Raw genomic sequence first — 25,462 nt, 5'->3', positions numbered from 1 at the left:
ACCTCATTGTCTCCTCTGATCCTCACAACAGCCCTGGGAGGTGGTATGAGCCCATCCCTGCTTTACAGAAATGAGCCCAAGAAAGACGGCAAATTAGGCTCTGAGAAGAGTTAGTAAACAGCTTTCACATCTTGCCAGAGGCTCCAGAATGTTATTACTTCTTATCACTGCCCTCTGACATTCTAATTAATTCTAATCATAGTGGCTCTTGAAATAGCCATTATCTTTAAGCCTTCTGCGCCTCAGCTCTGAATGAGATGACACTGCAGCCAGCAGCTGCAGAGATGGGAATAGAGCAAGCAGGTCAGCTGGCATCCTCTGGCCAGGGGCCTCCACTTGGCCTTTACCTAGAAGCAGACCCTCTTTGACTCCATTTTCCATGCACAGGGTCTCTTCTAACATTCAGCACACAACTAGGAAGAACGTACAAGCCAGGAGTCAGAAGCCCTAGATCTTTGTTTTGGCTCTGGCTCTAACAGGCTGTGTGATCTTGGACAAGTCACTTAATCTCTGAGTCTCTTCCCTCTTCTGTAAAATCCTGTGCTGTTTCACAGGGTTGAGGTCAAGACTAAATTAAATTTGGTTGTAAAAAAAAAAATGGAAAAATTTTGAAAAAACCATGCTAAAGAATGATGACAGACTCAAACCTTTTCTGGAATCATTTGCCTTCCCGTCATGCGTTGAGTCAGTGATCTTAGAAGTTTACTGTGTCACAGAGCCATTTGGTCTTTCCTGGAGAAAACCAAGAAGCATCCCTTATTTATCCACAAACAACTAAAGTTTTAGTCATATAGCTGGAATATACACATACAGACGACAGACATTGGTATATTTATACCCAAAATATCACGCTCTCTAACATATGTAGTGGGAGAGAGAGATCATAATTTGTCACACCCAACCCCCAGGTTCTAGAATCGTACAGATTTTGAGCTGGAAGGGACCTCAGAAACAACACTCATACAATGCCTTCCTTTTGTAATTGAGAAAAGTGTGGCCTAGAGAAAGGGATTAACCTGCCCAAGGTCAACCTGTGAGGTCCAGACCTGTCTTCTGACTCCAAGTTCAGTGTCCATACTGTGTCTGCTCCTCATACACACCAGCTCCCTTTCCACTTTAAAATCTAAGTGTAGAAACAGACCAAATCTGTAGTTGATATTCACCTCCTTTCATGGTGATGTCAGGTAATATCCTGCTTTCCCTCCCCCCAGTTGAAGGCATACATACTACATGTGACTAAAAATACCTCTGGCCCCGTTTGTTTGCCTGTCCTCCCCAGGGCAGACGTCTCGTGGTGGGAGGTAGAGGGCTTCCAGTTAGAGAAGCTGCTTTATACTCCTATCCTCTCTGCCCTGCAACCCCAGACTCTGCAGACCTAAGGGCAGGCTAACAGGGCACACCTGCCTTACCTGTAAAATGGAGATAATAGTCTCTGCCTCTTAAGGTTGTTAAGAGGATTAAATATTTAATCTGAACAGTGCTTGGCATGTGGTAAGTGCTATGTCATTGTCATCATCATCATCATCATCATTCTTTCTATCCTGTCTCCTCCCAATTTTGTGAAGAGAGAAATTGCTTTCCTTCTGTCTGTGGGAGGAAGGGGGTAAATCAGGGTGCTCCCTCTAAGAAGGTTTGGAAATTGTCATTGGAATCCTTCCATCCCCTTTCTACATTCTTTTCTCAGCCCCTCAGAACCCTATTTTCTCATTCCTCTACCCAGTGCCCTCTGCCCTCCAAAATAGCCACAGTGTTCCCCAAGCAGTCAAAACTCCAACATTACCTCTCTCACTTCCTCTCCTTTAAACATTTCCAATAAAAATGATTACCTCCATAAAATTATCTCATCCCTATGGGTTAGGTGGAAAGCAATCTAATTAAAACCCTATAATTCTGCTTATAGTGAGAACAACTATTAATACTTCACCCTCTTAATTCTTAACCAACACAAAAGGAATAACTGGCAGAATCTCAGGCAGTATGACTGAATGAAGTGAAAACTATCAGGCTCTGCTTTGGGAAGAGACTTTGGGCCTTAAATCTCTCCTTTCTGTTCAGCTCCACCAACTTCATGTCTTTTCAATTCTGGGGCTCTGCATTATTCTGTGTCTCCTCCTACATCTCTGATAAGTTTCCTGTCCCTTGCTGGCTCCTCTCCCTTCTTTCATTTCCTCTTTGTGGATATTCTATATGGTTTGGTCTTTAAGCTCCTGCTTCTGCTCTCTCCTCTCTACTTCAGAGATGCAGTCTATGGGCGTGGCTTCAGCGGGCACTACTCTGCTTTAGCTCAGCTTAGTGTCATCCACATGCCAGTCTCCCATTGCCTCAAAACAACACTCTGAAATCTGAGCTTATGACCTTGCCCCCAGACTGGCTGTTCCTCTTGCTTTTTCTATTTACGTTAATGTTATGACTCTTTCCAAGATAATGCTGCTCAAAACCCAAACATCAGCGGGCTGTGGACCATTATTTCCCCCAAATTCGGGCCAAAAAATCTTACGAATTTCTTTTTTCAAAATTGCTCTTTCATCGTCCCCTTCTTTTCAGCTCCCACAGCTTTGAAGCGCCTCAGTTAAAGGATTTCCATGTCACACTGACTGTTGTCCTAGACTTCTAACTGTTCTGCCTACTGCCAGTCTCATCCTGGATACTGGTTACCAGATCAATGTTCCTAGAGCAAAGCAATGTTACCATCGTTACCACTCCTTTGCTCATAGCCTATGGGGTGCAAAACAACCCTTAAAATATGGCAATGAAATCTACAATCTGACACCGTGTTATCCCTCCAAATGCATTGTCTGCTATTGCCCTGAAGTAAACCTTCCATAACCATCAGTCTTTTTTTCCTCCTAAATATTCCTGTTCTTTCTCACCTCTATACCATTGCCCTCACGCCAGTTCCCCTCATGAACTGTCCTTTTAATTAATCAGTTCACTTACTCAACAAATATCTATTAATCGTTGCTCTATGCCTAGTACTTTGGATACAGTGATAATCGGCTCTCATAGATTATAGCTTAATGTGGAAGATAGACATTCATTTATACCTTCAACAAATATTTATTAGGTGCTATCCTCTGCCAGATTCTGTTCTAGGTACTGGGGATATAGCAACATGCAGAACAGACAAAAACTTCTGCCATCATGTAGCTTAAATTCTGGTGAGAGGAGATAGACAGTAAACAAGATAAGTAAAATATTCAGTATGTTAGGTGGTAATAGTTGCTATGGAGAAACATAAAGCAGGCATGGAGATGGAAAAAATTTGAGGGAAGACTGCACTTTTTAAAAGGATAAGCAGAGAGGGCCTGTACAAGTGATATATATATATATATATATATATGTATATTTTGTAATATTTATTTATTTATTTTTGGCTGCATCGGGTCTTAGTTGCACCCATTGCGGTGCGCGGGCTTCTCTCTCTAGTTGTGGTTCACAGGCTTTTTAGTTGTGGTTCACAGCCTTTCTAGTTGTGGCCCGTGTGCTCAGTAGTTGCGGAACACGGGCTTAGTTGCCCGGTGGCATGTGGGATCTTAGTTCCTTGACCAGGGATCAAACCCATGTCCCCTGCATTGGAAGGCAGATTCTTAACCACTGGACCACCAGGGAAGTCCCTGTAAAAGTGATATTTGATTCAAGACCTGAAGCAGATGCTCAGGTGAGTCGTGAAGACATCTGGCAGAGTGTATTATAGGTAAAGAGATGAGTAAATGCAAAGGCCCTGGGGTGGAACACACCGGGTATGTCATAGGACCCACTTGCACAAAGGCCAGAGTGGCTGGGGAGTGAGGTGGGAGTAGCATGAAATGAGATCAGAGGGGGTTAGATTGCATAGGGCTTTGCAGGCCAGTGGCAGGCCTTTGGCTGATACTGAGACAGAGACTGATGAAATCTGGCCTAGCTGCCTAGCCTGGATTGAGGATAGACTATAGGGCAACAAAGGTAGAAAAAGGAAGACGACCTAGGAGGCTACTGAAGTAATCAAGAAGGCAGACGATGGTGGTTTAGACAAGGATGGGAACAGGATTTGTTGACAGATTGGATGTGGGGTAAAAATAGAGAAGTCAAGGATGACTCTAAGGCTTCCGGTCTGAGCAAGTGGAAAGATGGAGTTCGCATGTTCTGACATGGGAGGACTGCTGGAAGAGAAGGTTTGGGATAAGGGTGGCGATCAGGAGCTCAGTTTTTGATGAAGCTTGAGATGCCTATTAGACATTAAAGAGGAGAGGTCAAGCTGACATTTGGGTACATGAGTTCAGAGTTCAAGTGAGAGATCTGGGAATCATCATATAAGCTGCCATTTATTTTTTAAGTTTCTTTTTTTAATAGAAACTTTCAAACACATATAGAAACAGAATAGTACAATGATCCTCCATGTACCCATCACCCAGCTTCAACAATCATTGCTTCTTGCTGTTTCTAGGTAGTATTTAAAGCCTTGAGACTGGATGATATCTCCATGGGACTAAGTGTAGGAAGGTAAGAGAAGAGGGTGACCAAGTCCTGGAATATTCCAGCGTTAAAAGGTTGGGAAGATGTGGAGGAACCAGCAAAGGAGACCGAAAATAAGCAGTCAATGAAATAGGAGGAAAACTAGATTATGGTATCCTGGAAGCCAAGTGAAAAAAGAAATAATCTCCAAATAACAATTTAATTACAGTAGGATAAGTGCTAAGGCAGAAAAAGAAGTGTGCAATGAGAATGCATAACATGCACTAGGCTGATTTGGGGGGTCAGGAAGGCTTCTCTGAGGATGTGACACGTAAGCTGCAGCCTTCCCTCATCTTCCGTATCTCCAACTAAAATCCTGCTTCCTCCATCCTGCTTCCACTCTGACAATCAGCTCCCCCTTTCTGGGATGGCTTTATCGAGGACTATGTATCAGGCACTATGGTGTGCTGGGGACACAGTGTTGAGAAAGACAACAGCTGTCTTCAGAGAGCTTGTACTCTAGTGAACTGACTGACAAGTAAACAATTTTGTTAAAACGTGGTGAGTGCTAACATCACCGAGGCACAGTGGGCCTTGAGATCACCAGGGAAGGGCACATAACCCACCCAGGGGTGGGAGGGGTCAGGAAAGGCTTTCTAGGGGTAACACCTCTGTGCATACCCTTCAGCTTGGCTTGGCCCTTTCAAGTGTTAACCCTTGCCCACAGCCTTGGATTCCAAATCTTGCCTGAGATCCCTGGCCCAGCCTAAATCTTGACCTCAGCACTGGGCTTTGCTCTCCTTCTCTCTCAATATGAACTGTTCCAGCCTGGGTCTCCCTGAAGCCTCCCTCTGAGCTGCTCTGTTGCCTTCTGCTCTGGAAGCTGGCACTGACCTGTCCTCTCGGGAACATCAGGCCTTCCTGCCTCCACAACTAAGAGTAGTCTAAGGACTCACCTTAGGGAAAATTGGTATCTGAGGAAGGCGTAAGAGCATGTGGGTAAATCAGTAATCAAAGTCTGCAGAATAGAAATCTCTTGCAATCAAGTTAAAGCCAGGATGGGAGAGAACACGTCTATCTTGTTCACCAGGAATCTGCAGCTAGGATAGCAGGGCACATGGCAGGAATAAGTGTTCAGTAAATGTTGAATGAAGACTAGAGTTCCATACAGGGCACCAGCCCTCAGCTGTCCTTCTAAATCCTGCACAGTTTTCCTAGCTCCTGTCCAGATGCAGAATGCCTTCCTCAGACCTGGAATTCAAGAGGACCCTTTGAAAAGATTTTCATAGGGCCTTGATGGTTCTTTGAGAAACAGGTGCAAGCTGTCTGTTTCACTGCCAGGCTTTTCATGCATAAATTTTCAAGCAAAAGAAACTGTTGGTATTCTCCCTGCCGTTGCACTGGACTTCTGGAGGCAGCAAGTTCCAAGGCCAGGGAGGGGAGGCGAAGGGCAGCCCTGTTATCCGTCTGCTCCGACGCCCCTTTCCAGTCCTGCCTTCTCGCTCCCCGCCGGGTGGCAGTGGCGGGGCGGGCACGTGCCGGCGTCAGCGCCCCCTCCCGGGCACCCGGGGCTGCTGTCCCTGCGCCACGGGCTGCCCAGGAAAGGAAATCCCAGGAGGAAGCCATTGTTATTACCACGTCCCCCTGCTGTAGTCATTGGCCGAGGCGTTCCTAGGAGCCCGCCCCCACACCGCGTCCCGCATAGGGTCCCGCGGTTTCTGCCCATTTTCGAGCTCGCCCGCCCCGCGCCACTTTGGGCGAGGCTACCGCATCTGAGCCCTGGAGTGAGCAGTGGCCCTCACGTCCCAGCTCCAAGGCTCTCAGAATTGGCAATGCCCCAGGCCCAGTGCGGACGGAGCTTCGAAAACCGACGGCGCCAGGCGGGACGTGCCCGGGGCCCTGACATAGGCGAGCGGGACATGAATTCCACCCCAGCTCTGACGCGGACCAACAAGGTGACCTTGATGGTGGCTTCCCCTCTCGCCTTGCTATAACCCACGGAGGGAGCTGAGGCCCCATGCCTCTAGGGGAGGTTGGGGGACGAAAGCCACCCCCACCCTCGCTCCCTTGCCCCGCGTGGACTATGGGCTGGGCCTTGCGGGAAGAGTGTGGAGAACAGGCTGGCGCGGGCCCCGTGCAGGGCGTGGGTGGAGGCGGCGCCGAGGGCGCGCGCAGACCCTTTCGTTCTTCCGTGCAGCAGCGCTCCCGGCGCAGTACGATCGCTTAGCACACGCCGCCCGCAAACCTTGGCACAAGTCGCACTCTCCCCGCCGGAACAGTCAGCCCGCCGCCCAGCTTGCCTAATCCGTTCAAGCCTCACCTCCTCCGCGAAGCTCTCCCAGGTTAACCCCATCACTTCCAACCACTCTAGCTGGCATGTCCTCCAGTTTTTTTTTTGTTTTTAGAAGTACGCACGGAGTCTCATTGTCTGAAAAAAACAATGTTGGGCTTAGATGACTGTCACCAGAACCCTAAATTCATTCTGACGGGTATTCTGAAGCCCAGGGTATTCTGAAGGGTGCGTTTGATGGGTTTCTTGCCTGGGCTAGCTAACGACTCTCACCCTCCACCTTCCCCATCCATGCTCACTCTTTCCCCTCCTCCTACGGATCCTTCTCTTCACAGAGTGTCACAGCTTGGAGTGCACAATCCAGTCACCACCCCTTTTCATTGTACACTGGTGGCAGACGTGAGGGGCACAAAACATTGAGCATTTGAAGCTTCGACTCCAGGCTCAGCCACAGACTTTGCTGTAAGTCACTCCTTCCCCTGGGCTTTAGTTTAAATGAGGCAAGATGAAGTAATGCCCGGGAAGGTGCTACAGGTTTGGAGGTAAGGACAAGCTGACTGCAGCCTCCCTCCATGAACCTGGGGCTTGTGACCCCAGAGAAGTGGAGCGCTCTTCCTTTCGGCTGCCCCAGCCTCTAAGTGACAAAACTGCGGCTGTGTGCTCTCTCCAGTCGCCTTGTGGCGTCCTGAACCGGGGAGGGAGAGAGGATGGGGTTCCAGTCCCAGTCCTTTATTCACTGGTCGCATGACCCCGGACACTTCTTCCTCTGGGACTGTTACTTGTCCGAAAAATAGGGATAATAATGGATTGAAGGAGAGCTGGAAGCTTTTTGTCCGCCCCATGTCTCTATAAAAATAAATAATAATGAGCGGTACAGTGCTTGGCAGCAGACTTTGCTCGCGAATTCCGACCCCACATCCGCCACAGAGGGGTTTCTGGCCGGAGTCCCTGGAGTTCTCCCGGATTTGTCACACTGCTTACCCCACATTCTCTTTCTGGTTCTCTCCTCCACACCTGTTTCTGCCTTCGTGTGGGGAGGCTGGGGCCACGAGGTGACGGGTGGTGGGGAGAGGGGGTGGGATGCCCTGGCGCGGCCCTGCACGAGGCGGTGTCCCTTGGTTGAAGATTGGTTGGAAGGTCCCTAGGCTTGAGGAGCTCGGCTGGAAACTGGTAGGCAGGGCTAGGGTAGGGGCGGGGCTGGTCTGCCTAGGGGTGGGCTATGGAGATTAGGCGTTCTCTAGAACCCGGCGGGGGCGCAGAGAGCTCCCACCGCCCCACCTGGCTCCGGCACCGGGAAATAGGGCTATGACTACGGGGACGGGGCTCCGGGTGCGGGGCTTAGGCGTGGGGGGAGAGGCTGGGGAGCCTGGAGGCGGGGCTTGGGGAGCTCGCCCCACGCGGGGCGGGGCTCCAGCAGCCGCGGGATCTGCAGTTCGGACTGCCGGCGCCACAGTCGCCGCAGTTCCCTCCACTGTGGTGGCCCCGAGGCCCTGCGGGGAGTCTAGGGGTCGACTGGCCGCTCGGACTTGGCGCGGGGTTGGCCACGCCTCTCCCTACCTCGGTGCGGCCTAGACGGTCGGGGCCGCGGGTAAATGGAGCCCTCTCCCGCCACGGGGGGCTCTGAGACCACTCGCCTGGTGAGCCCCCGAGACCGCGGCGGCGCTGGTGGCGGCCTGCGTTTGAAGAGGTAGGATTGACCTGGGTCGGCCCTCGGCTGGGGGGGGGCGCCACCCTTCCGCCTTCCGTCCACTTCGTTGTCTCTCTCGGCCAGCCGGCCCAGCGCACCGCGACCCCCTCGGCTTTGTGGCGCTGCGTTCTGTCCCCTCCAGCCCGCCCAGCCAGCCCCGACCCCCGCCGCTCAACAGCCCGACATGCCTCCTCCTGGCTACCTTCTTTCTCCCGGTCCCGGGAAACTGCTCCTCGGCCCGCCCCCCAAGCTTCCCGACCCCTCCGCCGCCCCCGGCGCGTCTGACTTCCCCGCGAGCGACTGCCCCTCCGTCTGGCCGGAGTCCGCGCCAGGTGCCCCGATGTACGCATTGCTCCGGGGTCGTAGGAGCCCCTCGCCGCCCAGGCCCCCGGCCCTACCCTCCGCGCTCCCGGGCTCGGGGCGTCCCCTCCAGAGTGGCCAGCTGTGGGCACCCGGGCCGACGATGGGCCCGGGCTCCGCAGCGGGTCTTCCGGGCTCCTGTGGGGCGGGCGGCCGCTGGGAAGCGAGGGGGCGGTAAGGAAGGAGCAGGTGCGGTCTGGGCGGCGGGGGTATTCCCGGCTACGCACAGACGGGGCCGGGGGCGGCGAGGTGTGAAATGAGGCGCTCGGAGCGGTCGGGACAGCGGGCCGGGGGCGGCCGGAGAACCGCCTCCGCGTCCCGCCGGCCTCCCGCGCCCGGCGCCCGCCGACCGCCTTGTCCCTCCGAGCGGCCGCGCCAAGCCCTCCCTGGCCACCTCCGCTGGCCATTTTGTCTGTTTGCCCACCGTTCGCTTATCTCGGGAATTTGACAGGGTCTCCGGCTTTTTCTCTTTCCTCATCTCTCCCTATCTTTCCTTTTTCCTCCCAACCCCTCTCCCTTTGTCTCGGGTGTGGTGCCTCTGTGGGTTTCTCGCTCTTTCCCTGGATGGGGGCCGTAAACCTGGGTGGATGGGGGAGTGGATGAGCAGAAGGGAGGGAAGACTTCCGTCGGAATCTCTCCCGCGGAGGACTGCAGACGGGGGCAGCTGTGGCCCTGGCATCTCTTAATGTACCTTTCGACTCTGCTTCAGGCCAGTCTCCCTTCTACCCTACTCAGTATTATTTGTTGTTTGTCGGGGGTTTCAGAGGGCCAGGGAGAGCAAGTTGTCTTTCCTTCTCTGCACACAGCAGGTAGCTCCCCCGCACCCCTACACACCAACAATGAGGCTTCTTTAGTGCCCAGTTAATGCAAAACAAAAGGGAGCAGCCTGTTGATGGGTGACTACCTTGATGCCTGGCCGCGCTGTGTCTTACAGGGCCAGGAAAGGCATCTTGCCCACTGCCTCAAAGCCACTCACCCTCTGTTTACTCTTCAGACCCGCATCTCTGACTCCCAGCTTGTTTTCATTCTCATATGACCATTAGTCACCAAATCCTGCAGTATTTTCTGGAAGAGGCTCTTCCCTACCTGCCTGCCTGTCTCTAAGATTCTGCGCAGGGAGCTCTGGCCTTGTCTGTACTGGACCCCTCCATCTCCTCTCTTCTCTTTCTCCCAGACTAGTCCATCGTCAAGGTCATCCATCTCACAGATCAGGAAAGATTAAATCAATCAGTGTATCTCCCTTTATGTTACTTTGAGCCCATCACTTTCCTCCTCAGCCCTTCCCCTGGTTCCTCACACTTAAGCTCCAAGCTGCATATCTTGTCATTGTCATTCCATGTGTCTGGAGCTCCTTTCTCTACCTAGGTCTTCTCTTAAACATCTCCTCCTCTGTGAAGGTCTCCTCATCCCCTTTAGAGTTGGTCACTCCTTCCCCTGTGCTCCAAAGTCCTTTGTTCATAACCCTCCTGGCCCCAGCTTCTCCTTGCATAGCCAGTCATTTGCGACACTTCTGTCTCTCCCACTAGATTGATCTTCAGTACGTGTACGCTGCTTGGTAGTCTCATTGAGGAATGAGGATGGATCTCAAAGCCACCCTCATCTCCCGTCTCCTCTGGAAACACACCTGGAATCATACACACCCAGATTCTAAGTCTTGGAAGGGGATTCCAAGAAGTTAATCTACCTGCCAGCACTTGAATTTTCCCTAGAAGCGCCAAATGTGCCCCCATCTCCCTCACAGCTGAATTCGCCCATTGGGCAGAGCTGTCCTCAGTCAGAAGGCCCCAGGCGCCCTTCCCCACTTTACTGCTGTGATCACATTTCTATCTGGAGCCTTCATTTTCTCTCAAGGGTATTCTTGTGACACCTCCACGAGTATTTCTAGAACTGTACTTTTCTATTTAGGTCCTTTATGCTGTGGAAGGTTCTCTTCTCCCTGGGGTTCAGGTTGGGTAGTAATGGGGGTGAGAATTAAGCCAGAAGGGACGGAAAACTCAGTTAGCCTGAGCTCAGCCTGTGGCATCCCCAGGTGAGGCCTCCAGCCCCATTCATTCGTCCAGGGAGGCTTACTGCACTGTGCAGTTAAAGTGGCCTCTGCTGGGTGCTTATGGTCACGCTGAGGTCCAGCTAACATGTGGCAGACTCCAAACCCAGCACTCCTCCTGCCACCAATCCCAGCCACATCAGTCTGCGCTCTCTCCTCCCCATGACAACCCAGCTCTGGAATCTGGCCATTAGCTCTCTGTGCCAGGAACTTCAGACTTTTTGGGTCCCAGCATTCTGCTCTCCTCTTAAAGGGCCACGTCTAGCTGAATGTCTTGGAGAGGGAAGGTGAAGGACCTGGGAGTGGAGGCACCAGGAGATAGGTCCAGCAGGGAGGCACTAAGGCCAGGACCATGTGCTGAGCCTCACCCCACACTTTCACACCACTTCCCCTTCCTATTGCCTTCGCCGGGCACGTGCACCTCCTCTTTATCAAAATCCTTCCCATCCTTCCAGGCCCTTCTCAGGGGCCTCCTTCATTTGTGTCCCTGATTTCCTCATTAGAGTCAGTATGTCCCTCGGAGCCCTGATAGTGCTTTAACTGCTCTAAGGCAATAGCTACCTTTTGCTACATCTCACAGTATTTAGGTACACATTTGTCTTGTTCACCAGAGGCTCCCAGAGATCAGAAAGGATATCCTGTCCCACTTGTATTCTTCGTGGTGCCTATCATAATGAATTGATTTGGTTGAAGTTTAATCTCAGCTCAACCACCAACTAGCTGTGTGGCCTCCATAAGTCCTTTCCCCCTTTGAACCTCATACTTCTAATTCTTTAATAAGTGGTAGACCAGACGTCTCTAAGGTGCTTTCCATGTATGCTCTGAGATTCTATGGCTCTGTATGTGAAAGGAAAAGGGAGGCTGGAATCTGAGTTGTCCATTTAGCCCCATCTCTCCTGTGGCCCTCTGTCCACAAGGCCTCGGGAAAGGATAGAGAGGTGGGACATCTGATGAAGCTAGTCTGGGGGATCCAGGACTGCGAGTGAGAAGCAGGTTAGCCCTTGAACCAGGCCCCAGCTTGAACTGGGCTGCCTGCCTCAGTCTCTTCACAGAGCCCTCTGAGCCCCTCCCCGAGGAGCCCAAACCCGTGGAGATGTCCTTCCACCACTGCCACAGGGACCCTCTGCCACAGCCAGGTCTCACCCCTGAGAGACTGCAGGCACAGAGGCAGCTGTGTGCCGCCTGTGCTGTGTGCTGTGTCTTCATGGCCGGGGAAGTAGTCGGTAAGTCGGAAAGCAGTCCCTCCAACACCATCCTCCGGACGCCTGCCTAAGCCACTTCCCACCCGGAGTCCCAGGAGTGTTTCTGGGTGGAGATGCAGAGAAGGTGGGGATGGCTGGGACAGGGGAGGTGGGTGCCCAGGACTCAGGAAGTGGGAGAGGGCGAGGGACAGCACCAAGGGAATTCAGGGCTGGCTCATCAGTATGAACTGGTCTTGTAAAAGCCCTATTTTCTTCTTATTAAAATACGTTATTGTGGGGAATTCCCTAGTGGTTAGGACTCTGCGCTTTCACTGCTGAGGGCGCAGGTTCAATCCCTGGTCGGGGAACTAAGATCCCACAAGCTGCGCGGCGTGGTCAAAAAAATGTTACTGTAGAAAAACTAGAAAATGTGAATGAGTGAAAAGAAAAACAAACCCCAAAACCCACGTGTAATCCCATTACCAGAGAAAAACTGCTGTTCACATTTTGGTGTGTGTCCCCCCTGTCTCTTTTCCATGCCTCTACACACACCGCATGATATTTTCTAAATGGACCAGACCGTATATCGCTTTACCCTTACAGGTGGGTATTTGGCGCACAGCCTGGCCATTATGACTGACGCAGCCCACCTGTTGGCAGATGTGGGCAGCATGATGGGCAGCCTCTTCTCCCTCTGGCTCTCTACCCGTCCAGCCACCCGCACCATGACCTTTGGCTGGCACCGCTCAGGTAAGGCCCCTGCATGGTCTGATGACCCACCCAGTCTTGCCGGAAGGTACCTCTCAGGGTCCTGGGCAGCCCTCTGATAGCTTGTCTTCCCCTGCAGAGACTCTGGGGGCTTTGGCCTCTGTGGTCTCCCTCTGGATGGTCACTGGCATCCTCCTGTACCTGGCCTTCATCCGCCTGCTGCACAGCGACTACCACATCGAGGGGGGTGCCATGCTGCTGACCGCCAGCGTCGCAGTCTGTGCCAATCTGCTGTACGTTCCAGTGTGGAGCAGGCACCTGTGGGATTCAGGGCGAGGGCTCCTCCTCCAGGATGGGAGAGCAGGCTCTCCTCTCCCGGACAGACTCGCAGCACGCACATGCTGTTCTCATCTCTCTGCTCTAGGGATGCCTGAGAAGGGGCTGGGGTAGAGACCTAAAATTCAGAGTCAAAAGACCTTTGTTAAAGGCCTGCTGTGTACTGGCCACCCTGCTGGGGGCTGTCATCAGCACTGTCTCATTTAAAGCTCACAACCACCCCATTAGGTAGGTAGTATCGCTTCTGGTATACAGTTAATCAGATAGACCCCAAGAGGTGACCAGGGGACTTGCCCAGGGCACATAGCTACTTTAGTAGCAGGGCCAGGATCTGAATCCACGCCTCTGGCACCACGTATTCTTGCCCCCAGGCTGCATTACTTGTCTCTCTTGGACCGTATTGTCTTTTCCTGGGACTGGGAAAATAGGGAGAAAATAGATGGAGAGAGGGCTCCTGGGGAGGTGAGAGGAGGAGGTGTGGAAGTGGGCAGAGGAGCCTGGAAGCAGGCCACCTGGGCTGAGCTGCTCTGCTTCCCCCTCAGAATGGCCTTTGTGCTGCACCAGGCCGGGCCCCACCACAGCCACGGGTCCAGGGGGGCAGAGTATGCACCGCTGGAGGAGGGGCCCGGGGAGCCCCTGCCCCTGGGGAACACCAGCGTCCGGGCGGCCTTTGTGCACGTGCTGGGGGACCTTCTGCAGAGCCTTGGGGTGCTGGCCGCCTCCATCCTCATCTACTTCAAGGTACCATCTGTGCAAGCCTGCCCCAGCCTTCCTCCCCCAATTCCACCCCCCAGCCCCTCCTTCCCTGGACCCCCACCCACCCCACTCCATCTCCCAGCTCCCCAGGACTCCTGGCCCAGGGTTATAGTCCCTTTCACCCCAGCAGGGTTCTCAGGGGCCTCTCAGGTCCTGTTTGTCCAGGATGCCCCTAGGTCTTCCTCTGAAAGGTCCCTGATTCCCAGGCTTAGAGCTCTCTTTCTCTACAGCCTCAGTACAAGGCAGCTGACCCCATCAGCACCTTTCTCTTCTCCATCTGTGCCCTTGGATCCACCGCTCCCACCCTCCGAGATGTTCTCCGCGTCCTCATGGAAGGTGAGTCAGACGCCACTGCTCCCCACCCCCCGGGGCCCTCTCTGACCTCACCCTAGGACTAGGCGCCTCCGTTTTCTCTGGAGAAAGTGTGGGGAGAAGGCCTATTGGTGGAAGGAGGGTTCAGGGATGGGGTAAACTGTGGGGATCAACAGGGTGAGTGGTACAGGATGGGGGAGGTGGGGTCCTGGCCTCTGGGCAGGAGTGGCCCTGGCAATAAGGCGCGGTGGGTGTTGCTTGCAGGTACCCCCCGAAGTGTGGGGTTTGAACCTGTGCGGGATACCCTGTTGTCAGTGCCAGGAGTTCGGGCAACCCACGAGCTGCACCTGTGGTCCCTTACGCTTACTTACCATGTTGCCTCCGCACACCTGGCGATTGGTGAGTCCACACTGACCCCAGCCAGTTACTTTCCAGAAACATTTCTCCCTTCCCGTACCACCATCCAAACATAGAAAGATGGTCTGAATTAACTGCGAATGTTTCCATCTCTCTGTCTTTTGTATCTCTCTCTCTCTCTCTCTCTCTCTCGGGGAGGTTTCACTCTCTCTGAAGTAGTACTGGGAACCAGCAACCCTTTAAAAGGTCACTGGTACCTACAGGTCTCGTGATGGGGCACAGTTAGGTAAATTACAGCTCCTCCACTCAGTGGAGTATCATGTAACTTTTAAAAATTGATGATTATGAAGACTGTAGGGCAACTAGGGAAAATGTTTATGGTATAATGCTAAGAGAGAAAGCGGAATATAAAATTTTAGCTACATTATGGTTCAACTATTTAAAATATATATGGTGACTCACAAGCTGACAAAGAATTTTTGAGTTTCTTCCAGATGCAAGAAGCAATCAGAGACATGCAATTTGGATGCCAAAAATATTATACTTTGTAGGATATTTGATGGTAACTCTAGAGGGACAATGAGAACAGAATATTTAACATCTGGAATGTCGTGGAAAAGCGGGTGGTATGGCTGCTGAAATACACAGCTGTATACTGATACTCAAAGAGCAGAAGAGAATAGAAAAATAACGGTCTAGTGTGTTAGCCTAGTCGATTAGGGATGAGTCTGTCTGATCTTTTTGACAGTTTTACACTGTTCATACAATATATAGAGAAAATAAAACTTCCCATTCAATCTTGGCTTTCATGCCATGCAAACCCCTGGGTCCCCTTCACCCATCCTTATCTGGGCCCCTGGCTGGTTCCCAATTCCCCTGGAAACCTGCTGCCTCTTATCACTCCCCCGCAGACTCCACGGCTGACTCTGAAGCCGTCCTGGTTGAAGCCACATCCCGGCTCCGCTCCCGGTTTGGATTCTCCAGCTCTACCCTGCAGGTCGAGCAGTACCAGCCTGAGATGGCTCAGTGCCTGCGCTGCAGGGAGCCCCCCCAAGCCTGAGCCACGGCTGCACCCTCACCCCACTGCCAGGCCCAGGCTCAGCCCTGGACTCTCAGCAACTGCCTCCCTGCTCACGGAGAAGGGACGGAGCTGGGTCCGTACCCTTCCTCTCTGCCCGCTTCCATCTGCCAACCCCCCAGCCCCACTGGGCAAGACCAAAGTGTGTGTGGGGAGTGGAACCAGGGTCAGGCTGAACAGGGAAGTCAGGGCAGTTGGGGTGTGTAGAAGTCCTGTGGTTCCTGCTCCCCGTGCTCGGGGGAGCCCCCAGCCTCCTTTCCGTGCAGTTCATTTGTCTGTGTGGCAGGCTGGCTGGCTGGCTGGCTGGAGGATCTGCCTGTCTTTGTGCTGTTGGTGTGCCTAAGCCTGGGGGAGGTCAGCAGGGGCCCCCTCCCCATGTGGCTCTCTCTCTGTCTATGCAGGAGCCCCAAAGCCTGCACGTTGTCCGTGTGTTCTAGCATTATGGTTTTGTGTGTGTGTGTGTGTGTGTGTGTGTGTGTGTGTGTGTCTTGGTGCTGTGGCCTGTGTGTCTCTGTGCCTGTGTGGCTGTGCTATGGTCTCTATGAGTCTGCACCATCCATGTGTCTGTTTGGGGGTCTGTCTGGCCATCCCTCTGTTGGTGCTGTGCCCTCGGCTCTCCCAGAGAGAGGGAGGACTCCGCCCCAGCTCTGCCAATAAACTTGTATCTAACTGCACCTTTCAGCCCCTGTGCTGACTCCTCAGGAGGGGGACACAGAACCGGTCACCTGGGAACGGATAGAATCCCTCAGCCAGAGTGACCTTGCACAGCCCCCCTACCCCCTTCCCACCCTCTCCATCCTCTCCACCCTCAAATATCCATTCTGATGTAGGCTGAAACCCGCCAGTCCCTTTACTGCCTTCCGCTACTTGGCAGTGTGCTCGAGCCTGGGTCCTTGGCTCAGGGAGATGCCCATTCGTTCTGGGATTGGTTATAGGAGAAAGCTGGATGGCAAGGAGCTGAGGGATACTGGAGTCATTCTGAAAGGCTCCCACAGGCCAGGGTGGCCTTGGGCTCGTTGGCGGGAAGCTGCAGCCATCTGGGAGAGGGCTTGGACCACGGTGCTGATTTGGCTTTGCTCTCAAGCTGTGTGAGGTGCTGGGGAGCAGCCCAGTTCCGACTGCCCCAGCCCTGCCTCACAGCAGCCAACCCCAAGTCCAGGTTTGAGCTGTGGACACCAAGGACCTGTTTTACAATTATCCTCCCTTTGCCTCATATACGTTGAATCATATATTTCGACAGATTTGACCTTACAAATCTCTTTAAGGGATTGTTCATTTTCTCTTAAAAAAACAAGCCCTTTGTGCTTTTGTTTTGGATATAGTGCAGGAGTCCACTGGCCTTCCCATCCTAGGTTGATATAACTCCAGCCTGAAGCAGAGACCCAGAGCATTTTCATTAGCTCATGCGTATTTCTGCAAGGCTTCTCCCCCAAAATGGAAATATCTTTATTATTAAATTGTGTTGATTTTTTTTAATTATAAAGGCAATATATGTTCGCTTTAAAAACCTATCAAAGGAGGGAATTCCCTGGCGGTCCAGTGGGTAGGACTCTGCTTCCACTGCCAGGGGCATGGGTTCGATCCCTGGCTGGGGAACTAAGATCCCACAGGCTGTGCAGTGTGGCCAAAAATAAAAATAAATAAATAAAAACCTATCAAAGGAAAGTGTATAAAGTAGAAAGTGAATGATTCCCCTATACTCTTACTCCCAGAGAGAACTGGTATTCACAGTCTCTCTGCCCATATTTTCTTGTATGTACAAAGACTTCTTCGTAATAACATAAGAGGATTACATTATAGGTGATAACATGTAACCTGCTTTTATGATTCAGCCATACATCCTGGGTGCGTCTTTCCACGTTAATACATGTAGATTTCATTACCTGTTTTACGGTGTGTTCTTTGGACCGGTTGAAAATAGGCCTTCCCGTTCTGATCTTCAGCTGGGGGCCCCTCGACCAGGATGGGTGAGTCGCTGCTGGCCTGAGTCTAGCACGGGAGGCTGGGCGCGGGCAAAGGGCCAGCAGTCCCTCACACGGCACCAAGGCCGCCCCAGCTGCTGTCCACGCTTTGCTAGTTCCTGCTACTTTCTCATTTTACGACTCATTGATTACAGGCCCCAAGGGACAGGATGGGGGTGGGGAAGAGTGAGGAAACAGAGAGTGGGGAAAACGAGGACTAGCTTTTTACTCTATGAACAGCCTTAAGCTGCAGCCCTGCCCTACACGCACAAGGCTGGATCCCTTTGCAGGAGAGGGAACAGAACGTTCAGGGCAGGAAGAGACCTCACAACGCATGCAGTCCATCTCTGTCCCATACCCCTGCAAAATGAAGAGGAAGCCGAGCCTCAGAGAGGGAAAAGGACTTCCCCAAGGTCACCCAGCAAGTGACAGGGTCAGGTGCAGAGCCTGGGCTCTCACTCCCACCCAGGCCCTGGGAGGCTCTTGCACAGTTGAGTTTCTCAGCAAAACTCTTCTCGGCTCCTTCCCAGCAACCTGCTGCTGCTGGCTAGCCCATCCTGGGGCTCTGCGCTCAGGCTCCTTGGTTCTGCCTCGGCCTTCTGCTAATACTCTGGTCACTGGTAACCCCTCTGCATTCCAGCTTTCCTAATTATAAACAGAGGGGTTACATGACGTTGTGGGTACAAGTGTGCCTGGTATATAGAAGGCATGTAGGAAAGGGTTACCTTTTGGGTGGAATCTATGAGGGATTTCAGGGAAAAGGGTGACCCAGCACCCTGACAGCAGGGACAGGAACCAACATTTATTGAGCTTACACTTGGTGCCAGGCGCTGTGAGGCAGACAGTATTATCTGTGCTTTACAGATGGAGAAACTGAGGCTTACCTGCCCCAGATCATGCAGCTAATAACCGTCAGAGTTGAGATCCAAATTCAGTTCTGGCTGCACTAAGTCCCCAGCCCTTTTCAACACCACCCTGCTTTTCCACCCCACTCCAGGCATTGCTCTGTCAGGGACAGGGAAGTACAGAAGAATCGGGAGCATTCTCCCCCATTCATAGGGCATTCCCCAGGGAGTCCAGGAAAGCCTTATCTGCAGGAGCTGCCTGCACACCCCTATTATCTCCCTGACCCACCTCTCCACTTGCTTATCCAGAAGGCCCTTTCCCCTTGGTGTCCTTCCTTGATGGTAAAAATGAGTGGTGGAGGCAGAGGTGAGGAGAAAGGGCCGGAAGGGAGGTGTGGGGACAAGGGGAGGCCTGAGGAAGAGCAGAGCGGGGGAAGGGCCCATCCATCAGCCCAGCCTGGCAGCTCTTTACACAGCTGGTTAACCAGGGGAGGAGAGGGGAGAGGGCTGCTCTCGAGGTGAAGATGTACCAGAAAAAAGGGAAAGCCAGAGGAAGATGAGGTGGACAGGAGGGAGGGCTCAGTGCAGTTTAGGAGCGCTTGAGAGAGACCAAGGAGTCAGACGGAAAAGCCAGAATGGGAGGCTGTGGATTGGAGGGCCTCGTGCTGCAGAGACAGGGCAGGTGCTGAAGGGGAAAATCTGGGCAGCTGGGCAGGCCCTGCCCTCCTCAGGGAGCTGCTCACCTGGGGGGCCGCTGGGTCAGCTGGCCATGGGTGGGGGGCCGTGCTTTCCTGTTTGAGGGGCGAGGGCTGAGGACCCGGCAGACCAGGGTAGCAGCCTGTCTGTGGTCAAGAGCAAGCTCAGGGTGATAAAGCGGTGTTCTCCCTCCAGTGACTCTGCCGCCCCTTCGGGGACTTCCCTAAGCGGTGGGCCCATCCTGGCTGCCTTGAGCCATGCTATCAGAGGGGGAGCAGCGCCCCCATGAGGCCTGTGCTGTGGTAGCAGCCCAGGCAGCTGGAAGACTGGAGGGAATCACAGGACCCTGAGTCAGGCTGGGAAGACCCCTGCCCCTATTCCTGGCAGATTCCCCCACCTCTGTGGAGAACTGTACTTAGGGAGTTTATTGATTGACTGACTGATTGGCCTCGTTACTTGGCTTGTGGGATCTTAGTTCCCTTACCAGGGATTGAGCCTGGGCCCTGGCTGTGAAAGTCCTCACCACTGGACTGGTAGGGAATTCCCTAGAGTTTCTTTTATATTAGAAGGACTCTTCCTCCCCAACTCTGAGTTCCCTGGGCCTCCCTGTCCCTGCTCTGAGCCCCCCGGCCATCCCATCAGCACCTGGTCAACACCTTCCAAAGGGTGCTGGGCAGTTCCCAGGTGCCTGTGGGGCAGAGCCTGAGGCTGCATGTGCAGCCACGATCACAAATGATCCCACAAAGTAGGCCCTGTTGCCAGGACTGATGAGAGAAAGTGGGTGGGGAGCGTGGGGAGGAGGGCCCCAAGGTTGCCAGAGCCTGCACCCCACTCCTGCGCCCCATTCCCCACCCTCCCTCTGCTGCTCTCTGGCTACAGCATCCTGAATCCCCCGGAAGCAGCCCCAGGCCTGGGCGACGCTCACTCAGAGGGCAGGTCTCCTCCTGTCTGGGCTGACCCTCTGTACCGAGCACCAATGCAGAGGCCGTGGTAGCCACCCGGGGAAGGGCACATCACAGCCCGCTCATGAGCTGTTCCCAGCCTCTCCTCCTGAGCCAGAAATCCCACTCCCTCTGTTACCAAGCTGATACTGCTCACTGCACAACAGGCCAATAAAATCAAAAGATGAGTTGTTGGGTCAAGGAATAGTGACTTTATTTGGAAAGCCAGCATACTGAGAAGATGGTGGACTGGTGTCCCAAAGAACCATCTTAACGGAGTTAGAAATCAGGCTTTCTTCTTTCTTTCTTTACTTACTTACTTATTTGGCCACACTTCGCGGCATGCAGGATATGGGATCTTAGTTCCCTGACCAGGGACCAAACCCTCTGTACTGGAAGGCGGATTCTTAACCACTGGATCACCAGGGAAGTCCCTCAGGCTTCTTTTATACTAAAAGGAGAGGAGGTGTGGTTGTTTGCTGCAAACTTTTTGGTGCCTGAATGCTTTGTTCTTGCAGCTGTTTAGGTAGATCTGGTCACAATGTTCCTACAAACCTCCAACAAGACAAATGTTATTCTCTGTTCTGCAACTTTTTAATCTCTATATGAATGGAAAAGTGTTATACCTTTAAAGGTCAGAGGTCTGGGGCTATCCTGTATATTTCAGGCTGTAGGCAACATTCTTAACTTGTAGCAAACCTAATAGCCTACAAAGGTTAAAAGTAAAAACAACAACAACAAATAAAACAAATTTTAAAAAAGCTAGATCCAATGTGGAGTCAGATTTGTTCTTCCCTATTACATTTCTAGAAGATTTTATGGTCAATTCCTAAGTGGAAGCCTCATTACTGGAGAGAAGAAAAGTGCAGCCATCCATAGCCTCCCCCATCCTAGCCTATAGCTATGATCCTAGGGAAGGCTGCAGGCTCCTGATACAGAATAGTTTCCATTCTTAAAATCTTCCCAGAATAGAACAGGAAAGCTCTGCATAGGTGGGTCTCCAGGTGCACCCCTTTTGAGTTTTCCTATCCTGTTTGGTGCTGTGCCCATGGCACCTGGTGGCAGGGTTTACTGCCTGACTTTCTCTCTGACCCAAACAGTCTGAACATCCATTTCCATTCTCTCGTTCCCTTTGGCTCAACCAAGATAGGCTATAAATTTTCAAAGGACGGTAGACAGAAAGCCTAGGGAGAAACAAAAGGGAACCGAATCCAGGAACTAAAAGACAGCTAAAGCTTACCAAAATACGCAGGTTTCAGACGTTACCACAGCAAACTTGCCTTTTCCCTGACCGTGGAGTCTGCCCAGAGCTCACCTCCCGGCTCTGGTCCACCTCGCCCACCTGCTGCACCAGAGCAGGGTTCACATCAGGACCCAGTCACACAAGACCTCTGGGAGGCACAGCAAGTGGGTGAGGTTGCCCTGCAGGTTGCTTATGGCCCCTGAGGGAAGGTGCTGCTTTCCTCATGTTTGCCTCCCCAGCACCAAGCTCGCAACCTGGCACTTAGCAGACTCTCAGGAATGCCCGCTGGTGAAGGAATGAATGGATGCAAAGATGGGGAAGGAACAGGCGTGGGGTCAATACAGGCCCATTAGGTGCCACCTTAGTCCCCAGGCCCCCAGCCATGGGCCAGCAAGCCTGTGCCTTCCGGGCTAACTCCCCAGGGCAAACCTGCACCACCCTTTGGTGGTAGCTGATCAGGAGTCTGTCAAGGAGGAAGTAATTGCTATTTGTAGAGAGGGTCCTCCAAGGTGGGTGAGGTGCCGTGGCCCTGCCTGGGCATTGCCTGCCTAACCCTACCACAAACTCACGACGTCTAGCTTCCCCTTTGAGCCCTGCTTGGTGACCCTTTTATGAATCTCCTGAGGATCCATCACAGCTTCCCCAGCCTTTTCTAGACTTTCAGGTTCTAATCCCACCTCTTTTTTCCTCGGCAAACAACCCTCAGCTTCTAAGCCAATACCTCACGAAGCCCATGAACATGGTGTCCACCTTCCCACGCACAAAGCATCAGACCGAGTCTGTGCCTCAGACTGCATTCTCTGTGGCCTCCTGCAGGATCTGATCCTGTCCACACCTCTCCCCATATCTCACATATCTGAGATTCTGGGCCTCTTTGAGGGCTTTCTTCTGAACCCTTCTCCAACTGTTTCTGACGTTCAGGTTTTAGCTGACAGCTTTTGCTCCCATTCTCTCGGTGAATAATACAGAGGCACAAATTTAAAGAGCTTTCATTACCTTTACGTTGATGATTCGGTCAACAGGTGCTTATTAAGCACCGACTCTGTGCTCAATACTTTTCTAGGTGCTTGGGATACATCAGTGAATACCGTCCTGTTCTCAGGGCATGTAACATTATCACATATAAATAGCATTTACCTCTGTTGCACTTGTTTCCATTCCCCAGCTTTGTTATCGACGAGACATTTCCATAGAGATGTCCCACAGCAGCTGAACAGTATCCTGCCCAAACAATTCATCCTTTCCCACCCCAAGCTGGTCTGTACCCATCCCCGTTCTCCTCAAGAGCCCACCCCACAGAGCCACCCTTCACTCTCCTATCCTTAGTGTTTTATAACATCCATTCTCGTCTCTTCTCTTCAGCCATCATCTGCTTCTAGTGCAACAACATCCTACCTGGCTTCCCTAATGGTGGAATGGCTGCTACCCCTAGCTCTTTTGGCACTCATTCTCGACCCCGCACCATCACCAGCAAGGTCCCCCACAGTCTACAGGATATCGTCACAGAATTACACATGCCTACCGATGCTACACTGGCAACCTCCAACTCTACCCTTTCAACTTAAAGCCCTAAGGTGCGCTGACTTACTGGCCCACGGTTGCAGGTCATCAGTGACAAGCGGCAGGAACAGGATGAGGGTGCTCAAGCTCCAAGTGGAATGCCTGTCTTGAAGGGATTTTCTTCTTCACTAGGGTACAGGCAGTGAAGAGTTGGGGGAAATTATTTTGCAAGGAAATAAGCAAATACATTATTAGGTCAGACCTCTTTTCACAGGGGAATATATTTAAAGAGTTCATCCAAGAGTAAGTAAAAAAGAATGTTAAGGGCTTCCCTGGTGGCGCAGTGGTTGGGGGTCCGCCTGCCGATGCAGGGGACGCGGGTTCGTGCCCCGGTCCGGGAAGATCCCACATGCCGCGGAGCGGCTGGGCCCGTGAGCCATGGCCGCTGAGCCTGCGCGTCCGGAGCCTGTGCTCCGCAACGGGAGGCCACAACAGTGAGAGGCCCGCGTACCGCAAAAAAAAAAAAAAAAAAGAATGTTAATAGTTGTAAAGTGCTAGAACAGTGCTTGGCACATAATTAGAGCCATGTTAACTTTAAAAAAAAATAGATCAAATCTCTTAAGTATCTCAGGAGGAAGGGAGACCAGGAAACTTTATTAACTTTATGTGGTTAACGATAATCCCATGGAGCACAGGAGGGTGTTTCTTAATGAACGTGGGACAGTCTCAGACATGGGTGTTTTCTTTAAAGGTCTGTTTTCATTTCTTGCTGAGTCTCTTTTTACTTCCCAGTGTCATAAGATCTCCTTTCTGGTTGTAGGAGAAAGAAGTTTATTCAACTTAGAGCTGTGTTACAATTAGCAGAGCCAAAGAACGGGTCAGGGCAGGGACACCTCCCACCACTTAGCAGCTGAGTGGCATGTGTGTGCCTCTTGGCAGCAAACGCCGCTTCCGCTGAGGACAAGCCTCCCTGAGTTCTGTGGGAATCTGTGTGTGACAGATTCCTAGTACTTGGGAAAATCATCTCTGATTTGTTCGAATAGCATAGAAAGGGTAACTGAAGTCCTAGAAAGGAGTAGCAGCGTTCTAGAAATGATGCTCTCCTTTCCAACCAACCAGGTCCTCCAGGTACCTGAGGGAGAACTCGTCAGGGTCAGGGGTTTGAAAAGCCTGGGAAGGACTAACAATAGGGGGATTGGAGACAGCTCAGCGACCCAGACGAGCAGACGATGTTATACCTAGTCCCACCCTTCTTCAAACAGTGCCTGCGGTTATAAGCTCCTATTTCTGTTGGAATCTACATCCAAACCTCTTGGTCTGGCTCATCAGACTCTCAACCCTACCAATATGCCGAACAATATGGAGCAGAAAGGTCCTGCTGGGTCTAGGTGTATGTCCTCACTGTGCTGCAGACACAGAACTACCACTCCTATGTTCAAGCTGGAAGGCAAGATTCTGCGCCCTCCTCCCAGCTACCTGGTACAGCTCACCCCCCTTCCTCAGGAACCAGCCCAAACCCCAACCCCGGGATCCTTGTGACACCAGGAGACCCGTGCTGGTCTCCTCTGAGAACCAGCTCCCCACACACACCTGGGACTTGTTCTCTGGTGGTTCAGATTTGTGTGGCTTGCCTCTCCTGCTGATTTTGAATGCCCTTAAAGCCTGAAATAACTTCTTCCTTTTTAACAGAAAGGTGAGTTTGAAGTCAAGTGGTCCTGATACGTGAATCCTAGCGATGTGACTTTGGTTAAGCCACCTGGTAATCTTCTGAGTGTGTCGCGTCTGTAAAACGGTTGGACGTTTGGCATAGGATTAAATATATGTGGAAAGTTCCTGCTCGTGCTAAGTTTTCAAAAAACGAGTTCCACCTCCTTTTCCCATCCCTGCAACCTGCTAATAGCTCTTTGCACAAAGCAGGTTCTTCCTGAATGATGTTGGAGCAGTTTGGACCATCGTGTGCCAATTCAATCTGTAGAAGTCGCTGGATGTCCCACCATCTAAGAGGCCTCAAAGTTGAGGATGAGAATTACCTTGCTCATCCTTATACTCCCACCGCACATGGTGCTTTGTACCCAGAGGGTGTAAGTTAGCCTGCTGGATCCAGAAATGTAACGCTGCTAAAGTTCATGAAATGGAAGAGCTCACACACTTTGAAGGATCCACAGAAGCACTAGCGTGCAGATACCTGAGCTACTCCACCTCAGCCCCCAGCCCAGGGTTCCCAAGCGGAAGTGCTCCTCAGCCGCCCTTACCCTAGTCCAGGCTGAGAAGTCCAGTGAGGCAGGCTCCCAGGGATAGTAGGTAGGAGGGGCTCCTCCCAGTACTGGCAGCCGGAGAACTCCGAGCGAGGTTTTGAGGATGCAGTGGCCACCTCAGCCACTGAGGAGAGGATTAACCAGAGGAGAGAAAAGGCCTACGGGATAACGAACACCGCTAGCAGGATGCAGATGCTCAGCCCTCCCTTCACCACGACTCATGCACCTGAATTGAGGAAGGAGGGCTGGACACCTATCAGTGTAGTGCGGGCCACGGAGAGCACCAAGAGAATGGCATGTTCCTGCCCAGAACCCCAAAGAGCCACCACTCTGAAAATGGGGGACTGGCTGCTCCCCTGGCCAGAACATGAGCCTGCCCGGCAAGGCTGCTCTTGTATTTGGGAAACTATTCTCGTTTTCTAGAAGAAAGCTCTGCCTGTTACACTTAACATCCTCTGCTGAAGCCAGGATACATGCAAGG

General features: G+C 52.3%; 1 protein-coding gene across 1 annotated transcript; it reads left to right on the top strand.

Annotated features, from left to right (window-relative positions):
* Positions 1–8,313: 8,313 nt before the first annotated feature.
* Positions 8,314–15,522, top strand: SLC30A3 (solute carrier family 30 member 3; the record flags this gene model as incomplete). The annotated part of the gene is made up of 8 exons (XM_082851405.1): positions 8,314–8,408; positions 11,854–12,035; positions 12,597–12,743; positions 12,841–12,994; positions 13,580–13,778; positions 14,024–14,129; positions 14,370–14,504; positions 15,374–15,522. The coding sequence occupies 8 exons, from the start codon at positions 8,314–8,316 to the stop codon at positions 15,520–15,522; spliced, it is 1,167 nt and encodes a 388-aa protein (XP_082707531.1).
* Between the last annotated feature and the right edge of the window lie 9,940 nt (positions 15,523–25,462).

Source organism: Leucopleurus acutus (assembly GCF_964270905.1).
Source record: "Leucopleurus acutus genome assembly, chromosome: 12".
In the NCBI taxonomy this organism is placed as follows: domain Eukaryota; kingdom Metazoa; phylum Chordata; class Mammalia; order Artiodactyla; family Delphinidae; genus Leucopleurus; species Leucopleurus acutus.
This window is presented reverse-complemented; position numbering and strand designations above follow the sequence as displayed.